We start from the raw sequence: 14155 nt of genomic DNA on the forward strand, positions 1-14155 counted from the left end.
CCGTCCCTCCGGTCCCCAACCACATCAGACAGGCCAACACCCTCCCAACATTTAAACAGGCCCTCAAAATCCACCTCTTCAAGCTTGCCTTCACCAGTTAACCCTCTCCCCCTCCCCTTCCCATGTGTCCCCAGCACTACCTTAATTAGGCCCCTATACTTTCTTTCTCCAACGCTCTGGCAGAGCTAACACCGTACTATGAAGAGAACCACCTACGTGCAAACCCATCTAAGACACAGGTGTGTGCCTTCCACCTGAGAAACAGTGAAGCCAAGCGCCAACTGAAGGTCAGCTGGTCAGGAACCTCCCTTGAACACTGTGAGCACCCAGTCTACCTAGGGGTAACCCTGGACAGATGCCTCTCTTTTAAGACCCACACTGAGAAGACCAAGTGTAAAGTGAGTGCGAGGAACAACATCATCCGCAAGCTCACTGGCACAACCTGGGGTGCTAACCCACAGACCCTGAAGTCAACCGCACTAGCTCTCTGCTACTCAGTTGCCGAGTATGCCTGCCCAGTATGGGAGCGAGCTGCCCATGCCAAGAAGCTGGATCCCGCCCTCAATGCTAGCTGCCGCCTTATCACAGGCTGTCTGAAACCAACACCAACAGACCATCTGTACATCCTGGCAGGCATAGCCCCACCAGAGATACGACGAAATGCAGCAAGCAAAAAAGAGCGCCAACAACAGTCTACTGACCAAAGACATCCTCTCTTTGGCCATGTGCCAGCCAAAAGCCGCCTTAAATCAAGGAAAAGTTTCCTGAAGAGCGTCCCGCCCCTCGGAACACCGAGCACAAGTAGTGAAAGAGTCACTCGGTGGGAAGAAAGGCTTGACAAACTCCCACCAGCAACAACAATGGAGCTAAAGGCGAGCGAGGCACTGCCCCCTGGAGCAGACACCAACTACGCAGTGTGGAAATGCCTAAACAGGATAAGATCTGGTGTTGGACTTACAAAAGCCACTCTCGCCAAATGGGTATACCTAAATGATGGGGACGTTGTGTGTGACTGTGGCACTGAACCACAGACCATGCAGCACCTCCTGATATGCCCCCTGCTGGAACCGCCCCGCACATCAACGGACTTGGCAGAGTTCAATGAGAAGGGACAGCAATGTGTTCAGCTGTGGTTGAACCACATCTAGCCAAGCCTTGTAACTGACTCTCTTGTGGACACGAAAAATAAAAATAACTTTCTTTTATTTATTTTTGTGTCTTTTTATAATTACTACTCGGTCTTTTCAGTTTGTAAAGCATCTTTGAGTGTCTAGAAAAGCGCTATATAAGTCTAATGTATTATTATTATTACTACTATCTGCCTAAACTGATCAAAACAAAACAGCTATAGCGTGGATGTAGGGTTGGTGTTTTTATAATGAGCACCCAACTAGTGCAAACTGCTACATTTAGTCTGAGGGCTGCATAGGCAGCACGACAACACAATCACAAACTGGAGCGGGAAAGATTGCACGAGCCGCTCGTTGATACAGACTACCAATGTTGCAATTGTCTCAGAGCCACCTCACAACATTTAAACATGTGTGGAGTGTGTGTACCTGTGCTTCCAGCTTGGTGACCTTGCTGCTGAGGATCTTCTCACTGCTCTGGGCCTTATCCAACTCTGTCTGGAGCAGCATCAACTCAGTGGTGACAGCTTTGACTGTGTTCTCCCTCTCCTCCAGGGTGCCCTGCAGTTCATGTACCTGATCCTGGCTTTCCTGTAGCTGGTGCTTCTTTCCAGAGTAGTGACTCTTGGCTTTCTCCACCTGGCAAGAGAGTAATCCATGAATCCATGACCTGATTATTCACTAACAGAACTCAGGAATATTATGTTATTTTGGCTGATTGGCTATGAATACATAGTCATGTTTAAACATAGACATTTGATCTTCATTTTAACAATATTGAGAGATGGAGGTAACATCATTTCAACACAGCACTGACTTTCATATCGTATAGACTAGACCTGTTATACATGCATCTCAGATGGAGAGTATGTGTGTTGTGGTAAGCAGTGGTGTGTTTTTGTATGTAGGAGTCGTCACACTGACCTGGGCCTTGTAGTGTTCAATGGTCTGCTTAGAAGCTGCAAGTTGCTCCTGTATGCCTCCATTCTGCCTCTCCTCCTCCTTTCCTTTCTCTCTCTGCGAATAAAGGCTGCAAAAACGCTCAAATATGTCATTAACTGCAAAGCTGTCAGTATAGTGATGCAGGTCTTCAGATGTACATTATGGAAGATCTATTATATAGGTTTATCAGCCAAATTAGTGAAAATATAAAATATAGCAGTCTGTCACTACCGCAATAAAATCTGCCAAATGTGACATCAACAATAACTTGATGATACCTGCAACAGTATAGAGGTATAGAGGATGATACCTGCAACAGTATAGAGTCATAAATACAGGGCCTTGTAGTGTTCAATGGTCTGCTTAGAAGCTGCAAGTTGCTCCTGTATGCCTCCATTCTGCCTCTCCTCCTCCTCCTCCTCCTCCTCCTCCTCCTCCTCCTCCTCCTCCTCCTCCTCCTCCTCCTCTTACTTCTTCACCTCCTTGTCCTGTTAATTTCAAATGCAGTTAACCTTTTGATTTAGGACCATCTTGATTGAGGCCATTCCGTGGATGCGACCCAGCAAGAAGCAGCCTCTAGTAAATTGCTATTTCTACTATTACTATTTTTGCTCTGTTGCTTTTTGAAAAACAGATTTTACGTTGTTAAAAAGGTGAGTATGCAACAGGGTAGAGGTCAAAACGTAGGGGAACTTTATGGACTTTGGTTTTAGGCGTAAATCCTCCCGTCAACAGGTGTGTGATGTTCCTTCAGTCAAGGATCCAACCTTCCGTCATCACGGTGTTTCGAGACAGTAATAATAATAATAATAATAATAATAATAATAATAATAATAACGTTTTATTATTGGTATCAGTAAGTACTAAATTATTTGTCACGTGTTAATACGTATGAAATAACAAGGTTTTGTGTTTCGACCGACTGAATTATGTCATAGGCTAGCGCATTATAACACGTCCATTCATGACATCTAAATAATATGTGTAAGTTAAAATTACAATTTAAATAGAATTAAAAAAAATCTCATAGAAGTGTGTGCTGCTTAGCAACCGACTGTTTTCAATTAATTGCGACAGAGCTCGTGCGATTGTCGTGACAGTGACGACGCCGCGCGAGCGCCAGTTTGAATTGTTTCCCAACATTCCATGACGGTTTGTTTTATTAACGGTATTTACTGTATTATTGTATGTTTTATTAAGATCACAAAGGTGTTTTAACTTGTTATTAATAGCCGCAACAATGGACAGACATCCAAAACGGAGAGCCCAGATGACCCAGAGGAGGAAAGGTGAACCAGGTAGAACCGCCGGAGACGGTAGAGGAGGTTTGTTTGAGCTAATAACGTGATTAGCTTTGATATGATAGACGTATAATAACGTGAGATGCTTTGATATGATAGACGTATAATAACGTGATTAGCTTTGATATGATAGACGTATAATAACGTGATATGCTTTGATATGATAGACGTATAATAACGTGATATGCTTTGATATGATAGACGCACTTGGAACATTTCCCTCCCAATGCTCCTCAATAGTTTAGCATGTCTCGCTAACGTTGATGGACATCCTAGCAGCTTAGCTAGCAGCAATCACTGTTATCAAAACCACTTTCCTATTTACATTTGACGTCATTGCAAAAGCACACGGCTAACACGTTAGCTAGCCCTGACTGTCAAGTTATCTGTGGTTTTCTGTGCTTCCCCTAACTTGAAAGGGCTTTGACTGTTTGACCAGAGTTTCACTGGGACTCCACTCTTTCTGCATCCAATGACCAGACAGTAATTATCTTTCTCCTTTTATTTTGGACTTAATTTTGTCTCTTTTTCATCAGATTTACAAGTTTAGCAGTAGTAGTAGCAGGTGAAAAACCTTTGAAAAGGTATAAACACAAAATAAGCGGCTAAGAAACAATATGAAGGAATTTACAATGCAATGAAACATTTTTACAAGTAATGAAATAGTTTTCCCAAAATTATGTACCGCCCTTTTAACTTTACCATAAACAAATCCAAGATATCAAACAAATAATAACACACAGCCAAGTCATCTCACCGTCAGCCACTCTGGTTTCTGCAAACAGTTGGTTTTGGTCACAGCACTGCAATAGCATATGTTCCTGCCACAGTGTCTTTGTTGAACTGTGAGACTGCAGACTACAGGGAGTGGTGATTGTTCAGGTGAGCTGCTGGGTGATTAGTGAATTGACTTCAGCTGTGCAGGCCAAGACTGTCATCTCATGTCTCGCCTCTGGGGGGAAATGGGGGCCAAAAACCCATGTTGGGATGGCTGAGTTTCTCTAGGGAGGGGAAATTGGGCTCTCCTTCCCTGTCTGTGAAGGAATGGCACTGTACTTGGTTTCTTGTTGAGTTTGCCAAGACACTGACTCATGTCCAATATTGATTAGCTAGCCCTGACTCATGTCCAATATTGATTAGCTAGCCCTGACTCATGTCCAATATTGATTAGCTAGCCCTGACTCATGTCCAATATTGATTAGCTAGCCCTGACTCATGTCCAATATTGATTAGCTAGCCACCTGTCAAAGCTAAAAAGCCAACCGGAGGAGGTTTGTCCGTGAGTATCAGTATTTACATGAGGAGGGAGGAGGGAGATATTTATTGAGACCACAAAGGTGTTTACTGTATTATTGTATGTTTTATTGAGATCACAAAGGTGTTTACTGTATTATTGTATGTTACGTTTTAATTAGCCATAGGCTACTCATTTCACCACATCAACAGCACCACATGAAACAACAGCTATAAGCCGGAGACGGTAGAGGAGGGAGGAGGGAGGCGGGGCTAGAGGAGGGAGGCGGGGCGAAATCCTGGAAAGTTTCTGAATTTGGTTCTCATGGAAGGTTTTTACTGATGATACGACTGTTAGGTAGTTGATTCACAACTGTACACACGTGTACTGGATTTCCAAAGGGTTCATGTCAAAGAGGTGCAGTACCTCTGACCCCTACCTGACCCCTGTGTGTGTGTGTGTGTGTGTGTGTGTGTGTGTGTGTGTGTGTGTGTGTGTGTTTGTTTGTGTTTGTGTGTGTGTGAGAGAGAGTGAGGTTGTGTGTGTGTGTGTGTGTTTGTGTTTGTGTGTGTGAGAGAAAGAGTGAGGAGGTTGTGTGTTATATGGGCTGCGTGCGTTCGTAAATTCGCTCTGAGAGCGCCGGAGCGCACAACTGGGCTCAACGTCATAAAGAGACCAAGTCATTTGATTGGATAAGAGGCAATCCATGAGTGCTGATAAGAGCCATATTGGACCAAAAAAACTAAAAACAAATCTGTCTGGAGCCGCAAAAAATTCAAAGCCTTATATAAGCCTTATAATGAAGGCAACACATGCTGTAAGTGTCTATATTAGCTATATTAGCCTACTATCAAAATCAGTGGCGCCGGCAGGATTAGATTTCATAGTTAGTACGCACAGAAACGTAACAAAACGTTGCAGACTAACCTACAATATAGGTTGGATGGTTGTATCACCTATAACGCGCTCTACACAGAGCGCAGCAACACAAACATTAACTATAATACATATGGACATGTATGTTGACACATGTAAGACAAAATCTTCCAAAAATGTATTTGTTAATGTTGATTAAGTCGAGCAACCCTGGCAGAACCCAGTTTTCGCACGTGGAGAGAATGACGCACCACGTGACTACTCTGCTGTACGATGGTGCTTTAAGTTTAACTTCCATTACAATATTAATGCAGGGCCGCTTTTAGGGGGGGCTAGCTGGGGCGGTGGCACAGGGCCTCGCGCTTTGGAGGGCCTCGCGTGAGGCAGGGTAAAAAAAAAAAAAGTGTGTACCCTGGCTGGCGAGGCCCTCCAAAGCGCCAGGCAAGGGACCATATTATTATTTTTGCCTTTAATACATTTCTAAATGTTCACACATGTGATACTCATAGTCAATCATAAATCTAAAATCTAGCATACCTGTAGACTGTGAGGACAGGGAGATTCTTAGCAACAGTCCTTATATGATTTATATGGCTCCACCTAGCGTTGCGTCAACGTCACGTTCTACCCGCTCCACCTAGCGTTGCGTCAACGTCACGTTCTACCCGCTCCACCTAGCGTTGCGTCAACGTCACGTTCTACCCGCTCCACCGATTTTTGAATCAGGACCTATATTCTCTTACGACAATCATCAATTATGGGTAAGTATAGCTAGCTAGCTTAATTCGTCCACATCTGCTAGCGGCTTTAATAAACTTATTGAGGACACAAGTTGGGTTGTATTGACATAGAGCTGAATGTCGTACTTGGAGCTGTCCGTGGTACTGACGCAGGTAGCCTATCACAGGACAAAAAACTCCTCTAGCAAAAGTACCTCAGAGTAACGTAATTGTGTATAGCTAGCTAGGTTTTTCTTTTTACGTCAGGAAAGTACAAGGGTCTGTAACAGGTCTGCTTTACTACAGTAACACAATCTCGCGATAGACCGCGAGACCAAGGTTGCCAGGTGGGGCGGGTTACCATGTAATGGGGCTACTTTTGATCACACTGGGCTGGGGGGGGGGGAAGCATTTGGGCACCTGCCCAATAGTAATTAGAGTTTTTCTGATAATCTAAGGTTTTGGGCTTTTTTTTGTATTTTTATGGATTTAGTGGTTTTTACACTGTGGTTAGGCAGGAATATGTCAATCCCATCTGGCAACCCTGTTTACAGGCTGCTTTGGCGGGCTTTATATGCGCGAGCCGGGCTATATATAAGCGCGAGCCGATATGACAGTATCACCGCGGGGATTAAAGACACGCAACATACAGGACTTCAGTTCAATTCTATATTCATATAGTTTTATATGTTTATATGTTACTTTGAACGTTTGAAACTGTTACTACACGACGGTGTTAACGATGGAGGCAGTTACAGGTAAGACTGACCATTAAAGTCTGTCAGATAAAACCTTTTTCCCCAAACTGTTCTAGCCAAGTGTTGAGAAGCTAACTAGGCTAGCTAGCACAGAGTACTCAGACCGTTGTTTCCATTACAATAAATCCACCTCGCCTCGTGATTCACGGGCGAAAGGGCAAATGGCGGACTCGGATGAGAACAAGTTGGGGTATTAAGTTTCCCCGTGTATTTATGTAAGATAATACACGGCCTTCGGGGAATTTCAGGCGAAATAATCACATCAAGTGGGGGTATTCTTCTGTGATGCTGCAAACCTCCGACCCATTAGGCAGGTTTTCTATTATTTATAACCTGCCGCAGATTCTCATCGACCCCGTGTTTTCCTCTGGTGGTTTTATGGACGTATACGTTGTGTGATGAATGCCATGCCTGTAGCCCGAGTGTTAACGCATGGTTCTGCTATGAGAGGCAAAGATGATGTCCCGGAGGTGTCCCTGTGTGTGTGTGTGTGTGTGTGTGTGTGTGTGTGTGTGTGTGTGTGTGTGTGTTTGTTTGTGTTTGTGTGTGTGTGAGAGAGAGTGAGGTTGTGTGTGTGTGTGTGTTTGTGTTTGTGTGTGTGAGAGAAAGAGTGAGGAGGTTGTGTGTTATATGGGCTGCGTGCGTTCGTAAATTCGCTCTGAGAGCGCCGGAGCGCACAACTGGGCTCAACGTCATAAAGAGACCAAGTCATTTGATTGGATAAGAGGCAATCCATGAGTGCTGATAAGAGCCATATTGGACCAAAAAAACTAAAAACAAATCTGTCTGGAGCCGCAAAAAATTCAAAGCCTTATATAAGCCTTATAATGAAGGCAACACATGCTGTAAGTGTCTATATTAGCTATATTAGCCTACTATCAAAATCAGTGGCGCCGGCAGGATTAGATTTCATAGTTAGTACGCACAGAAACGTAACAAAACGTTGCAGACTAACCTACAATATAGGTTGGATGGTTGTATCACCTATAACGCGCTCTACACAGAGCGCAGCAACACAAACATTAACTATAATACATATGGACATGTATGTTGACACATGTAAGACAAAATCTGCCAAAAATGTATTTGTTAATGTTGATTAAGTCGAGCAACCCTGGCAGAACCCAGTTTTCGCACGTGGAGAGAATGACGCACCACGTGACTACTCTGCTGTACGATGGTGCTTTAAGTTTAACTTCCATTACAATATTAATGTATTATGTTTCGTTGCATTGATGAAATTATAGAAATACAATAAAGAAATCACATTTTTGATGTCATTTTTATTTTGAGGATTCGAAAAAACAACAACAAAATGGAACGTGCATAATAGGCCTCCTGTAATTTCAGACCTCCCCATGGAATAAAATGCAGTCCTCTTCAACCCTCAATAATACAATACGAATACAACATATAAGTCGAATACCATACAAATATATATGTGTAATGAGTTACACTGTCTCTGGTCAGTTTCAGAAGAGTTAGCAAACCCTGCTGGCACACTTGTTGACTCGCTGGTCCAGGGCTCGGCTATGGAGGCGAGATGTGCGGTTGAAATCTTGGCAGAGTTCGGATGTCCTTCGTCTGGCACAGCCAAAGTGGTCCTGTCCGGGACAGATGTGTTGCTCTGGACCGGGGGGCACGAGGTCCACGTCTTCAACTGCCAGGAGCGCAAACTGACGGCAAGTGTACATACTGAAAAAAGAGTAAAGCACAGAAAGGCAGAATTTTAACCTGTCAATTGGACATCATTGATCTCTTCAGGTCAGGTGACCATCTAATGGACCTCAAATGTTGTCTGATTCTTGACTATTTTCATTCCAGGCTGTCCTTCAGTTCCCAGGTTCCGTGGGTCACCTGGTGCAAAGTGAGGACCAGCAGCGTGTCTATGCTGTCTGTGAGAATGATGGCGTGTACGTGTACTGTGTCAGTCTGTCACCTCCCCAGTCCAGGTAATAACCTTTGTGTACTCAGGCTACCTCTTCACCAATTATCCTGCTTCACACATGAATCTCACCCTCTCACCTCTCCCCTAGGACTCCAACCCCTTTGACCAATCAGGCCCCTGACCCTGTGCTGCTAAAGGTGTCTTCTGATTCGCTAGCTGTCAGAGACGAGGGGGTGCGTTCTCTAATCCTGGTGGGCACAACTCTCCTGACCCTCTCGCTACGAGAGTCTGCCTGGTGGTTCACCTTCTACAGAGCGCCAGAGTCGTCATCAACAACTGGCGGCCTCCAGAAACTCGCAGAGTTCAGCCTCCCAGTCGTATTGGCTGGTCTCCATGACGACTTGGAGGAAAACAACGACCAAGGACTGGTCATTCAACCCGTGTTGGCTTGTGTCTACTCCAGTGATGCACCACCACCATCAACGTCATCATCATCATCATCAGAGACACCACAGCGTGAAGGCCATTTCCTCCTGGAGTCCCTTCTCTTCAAGCTCCTCTTCGGCGCCGCCCTCATCAACTCACCCATGATCCTTTGCGGTCTGCCTGATGGGCGCCTTTGCTGCCTCCCTCTGCGTTCTCCAGGGCAACCAGGACCTCCTCATGTCAGAGTTCTGCACAGTCTCCAGCAGCCAATCATTTACATTGGAACCTCTGTGGTCACAGAGAATGGGTCGGTTCCACAGTGTCTGGTGGCGATGGGTCGACTGGGGAGGACGTTGCTGGTCCAGACCTGCAAAGGGGGACCAGAGGAGGGGGGTAAGCAGGCGGCAGGCTTTAGTGAAGGGTGTGTGGCAGGGCCTGTTTTGTGTGGGTGTGTGGACAAGCAGTGTCTCTACTACAGCACAGGCTCAGACCTCCTGGCCCTGGATCTCATAGTGGAGCGACTAGAGAGAGGAGGCCCAGGAGAGGGCCTGGTGCCAGGCCACATGGAGAGACACGGTCAGGGTGTGGAGTCATCCAGCATGTTTGCTGCCCTCCAGACCCCCATCAGCCTGAATGTCTGCAGGATGATTGCCCTGGCTGGACCCTCACATAACACCCTAGGTGATTAAACAGATTCTCTCATTTTCTGTGTGCGTGTGCGTCTGTCTGTCTGTCTGTCTGTGTAACTGTTCTCCGAGTTATAGAAAGCTTGTGTGTGCCTAAGTAGGCCTAATAGTGTGTGTGTGTGTGTGTGTGTGTGTGTGTGTGTGTGTGTGTGTGTGTGTACAGGTGCCGTACAGCTGGTGGGATTGTCTCTGGAAGGGAGGCTCCAGAGGGTGACCCTGCCTAAGGGGACCAAAGACAGAGGAGTACCCAAGCTCCCCTCTTCTGTTGTGGACCAGAGAGTCAGAGACCTCAGGAATTCAGGTTTGTTTAAATGTTATTTTACAAACATCATTGGCAACAGACATACAGTTTAGGGGCAGGAGATGGACAGCTGCCCAATAGTCAATAGCGGTTTTCTGACCATAGGTTTTGATTTAGCGGTTTTTAGACTGTGGTTAGGCTGGAAATTGTCGATCCCACCTGGCAACCGTGGACGTTGGCATTTTGCATTTAAGAGCTCAATAATTAATGTTCACCTCATGAAATCAATGTTATGCCATCTGACAAACAGGTTCATGGACCTGGTCGTGTTCTTCCATTTATTATCGCGCTACTATCGCCATCTAGTGGTGAGTTGAAGTATGACAGATGGTGTCGCAGGTGGATGCGACCCAGCAAGAAGCAGCCTCTATTAAATTGCTATTTCTACTATTACTATTTTTGCTCTGTTGCTTTTTGAAAAACAGATTTTACGTTGTTAAAAAGGTGAGTATGCAACAGGGTAGAGGTCAAAACGTAGGGGAACTTTATGGACTTTGGTTTTAGGCGTAAATCCTCCCGTCAACAGGTGTGTGATGTTCCTTCAGTCAAGGATCATCATCCAACCTTCCGTCATCACGGTGTTTCGAGACAGTAATAATAATAATAATAATAATAATAATAATAATAATAATAATAATAATAATAACGTTTTATTATTGTTATCAGTAAGTACTAAATTATTTGTCACGTGTTAATACGTATGAAATAACAAGGTTTCGTGTTTTGTGTTTCGTTTGTATGAATGAATGAATGAATGGTCTTTATTGTCATTGCTACAGTACAGGTACCAATTAGCTGGAGAAAAACACAGGTTGCTGGGTCCTCAGTCATCTGATCATTTTCAGTTATTGATTATGGTGGAGGATATTGATCTCAGATGTCTCTCGTCTCTGCGTTGTGTCATCCCTAACCCTAACCATTCAATGTCAAATAGCCCCCTTAACAATATGCTCTTCAGGATCAATGATATGAACAAACGAAATTAATCAACGAACGAAACGAAATTAATCAAGCTGGAACCCCCCCAAAAAGGCAATTCGCTGCCCCGGGAGAAATGATTGGCAAGCGACGGCAGGATGACAAAAAGCTATCATATGGTGTTGCGAATAGGTCAACAATTCTATTCAAAGAGGTCTAAAAAAAAAAGGTCTAAAAAGGTCTTAAAATGTACCGTTTCTGTCAAAATTGAGTTTTTTTACATAATCTGATCCATTAGGTGTTTATTAATGCCTGTGTGGTGTTATTTTTAAAACGTTGACATTTTTGAGTTAGTAATTAATAAAATACAAAGGTTCCATCTCACAAAACATAATGGAATGTAAACACTTTGACGCTCAATATCTCTGAACTGCCCTAAACGGAGATAGAACCTTATCATTCTAAACGGAGATAGAACCTTATCATTCTAAACGGAGATAGAACCTTATCATTCTAAACGGAGATAGAACCTTATCATTCTAAACGGAGATAGAACCTTATCATTCTAAACGGAGATAGAACCTTATCATTCTAAACGGAGATAGAACCTTATCATTCTAAACGGAGATAGAACCTTATCATTCTAAACGGAGATAGAACCTTATCATTCTAAACGGAGATAGAACCTCATCATTCTAAACGGAGATAGAACCTTATCATTCTAAGCTCACGAGCTGATGAGATGTGTCCTCAAAACATCGATAGGATTCTCTGGGAAGGCAGTGTAATGTAGACTGACCCTTTCTGAGCTGCCTCATAATGAATTCATAATGAATACACAATGGATAATGAATAGACATTATTAATGGATAATGAATAGACATTATTAATGGATAATGAATAGAAAATAGAAATCCAGTTAGAATCATTACACAAATTATATTATTATTATTATTATTATTATTATTATTATTATTATTATTATTATTCCTACTACGTAGTAGTATTGTTATTGGTGGTTTACTTCTTATTTTCCTGGCTTTGGTCAAATAGCTATAAAAAACAAATGTGCATACCACAACTATGCCACATATTGCAGGGGATTTGAAAGAAAAAAAATTTGGGCCGCTACCCACACGTTTATCTGTGATGCTCATTCCACGAATGCATGACCCTTACAAGACAAGTTGTTCCTCGTTGTAAAGGTGACTAATCAGGCTTTCCAACGATATAAAATACAGTACCAACAATACCAATTGGTATTATTAAAGGCGAGGAAGAATCGACTGAAATAACGTTTCCAAACTTTTTTTTAGGAGTTTATTAACTTGTCATGACAGAAATCAACGTGATAATGACGTCAGTCTGCTGCGTGGCACCACGTGATGTCTGATTGACACCTGCACGGTCACGTGATGTCTGATTGACGCGCTGATTGTGCGCTTGTGAGATGGAACCTTTGTATTTTATTAATTACTAACTTAAAAAAATGATTGTTTTTTTAAAGATAACACCACACAAGCATTAATAAACACCTACATAATGGATCAGATTATGTAAAAAACTCAATTTTGACAAAAATTGAGATAGAATATTCTAGAAATTCTAACGTCACGTGCTGTCTGATTGACACCTGCACGTGCGTCGCCGATCGAATGGAAGACTGTTACACGCTTCTGGAAGACTGTGGAAGACGCTTCTGTATTTAACCTCTCTTTGTAAGGTAAATAATAATTATAATAATGATCTAATGCTAAATGAACAGCCTGTATATTAATAGACAGCTTAGTAAGTATTCTACAAGCTGTAACTGTCGTACAATGTTGATAAGACAGATATGCGCCATAGTGGCTAGTTAGCTCGCTAGCTGAAGACAGTTGAAATGCTAGGCTAGGTTACTAGCTCAAGTGTAACCTAGCAGCGACTTAAAAACCAACATCCATCTTTAGTCTTTAGTTGATGTTATTTACTTCTCTCTCGTGAATAATAATCGACGTCGCTAACTGCATTGCATCCATAGAAGACACTACCCAGTGAGCAATAGACGTCTTTTCAACCTCGAGTCTACGCTTGGCCATCATTATAAACCAGCTATATTACGGCTATATTTTCTACTTATCTTAAATGCATTAAAACCGTTATTAAACCCCTCTAAACTGTCAGAATATGTCCCAGTTAGCATAGTTATCCTAGCAGAAGTGGTGGTTTAAATTGCGTCTATACGTCGTGCTGTCCTTTAACCCAGATACATTTTAATAAATAATAAAATCAAGCAGTAGTCAGTGTGCTGCTTGAATAACAGTATAGATTTATTGTCCATTGAAAATTACTCAGTACACAGCTGTTAATGTCTAAACAGCTGGCAACAAAAGTGAGTACACCCCATAGTGAACATGTCTAAATTGTGCCCAAAGTGTCAATATTTTGTGTGACCACCAAGTACCCACTCAAACTCATCTTAGTATATGCTTATTATACGTTATATGCTAGCCAGCTATTTCAGCAATATAGCAACAAGCTGCAATGGTTCAACACTTCACAAATGGTTCATGTTGAACTTTCAACAAGTGTCATGTTGTCAAAGGCATTGTGTCGATGAAATATATCCCGAAACTTCGATTAACGTTGGTGAGAGAAGTTTTTTGGGTTGTGGACAAGCTTGTCTAACGATATTAGCCAAACCCCAACGAGTGTTTCCATTCTCTGATTCCGTGTTTTTTTCCCACCATTAGGATGAACTGCGCCAACTAGCTAGTGTAGCTAGCTATAACTAACTGAGCTGGTTTCAATAGCTAGTGTGCTGTCTTCTCTGAGGAAGGGCTACCAGCTTGCTCGTATCTTTGTTCTGTTCTGTTCTTTTTGTTTGTTTGTTGAGGATTGTTTTTGATGTTTTTGTTGTCTTTGTCCTGCTTCTCTCTGTCACCTGTACAGTGTCCTTGAGTTTGAGAGAGGCGCTTTTAAATAAAATCTAGCTAT

The 14155-nt window shown here is 43.0% G+C and overlaps 1 protein-coding gene across 1 annotated transcript; it reads left to right on the forward strand.

Moving 5' to 3' along the window:
- Positions 1-8492: 8492 nt before the first annotated feature.
- Positions 8493-13916, forward strand: LOC308164395 (Fanconi anemia core complex-associated protein 100-like; the record flags this gene model as incomplete). Its single annotated transcript, XM_080538496.1, has 5 exons — positions 8493-8642; positions 8785-8912; positions 8997-9955; positions 10124-10261; positions 13912-13916. The coding sequence occupies 5 exons, from the start codon at positions 8493-8495 to the stop codon at positions 13914-13916; spliced, it is 1380 nt and encodes a 459-aa protein (XP_080394622.1).
- Positions 13917-14155: the final 239 nt, after the last annotated feature.

Source organism: Nansenia antarctica, assembly GCF_963989245.1.
Source record: "Nansenia antarctica genome assembly, chromosome: 8".
Lineage (NCBI taxonomy): Eukaryota > Metazoa > Chordata > Actinopteri > Argentiniformes > Microstomatidae > Nansenia > Nansenia antarctica.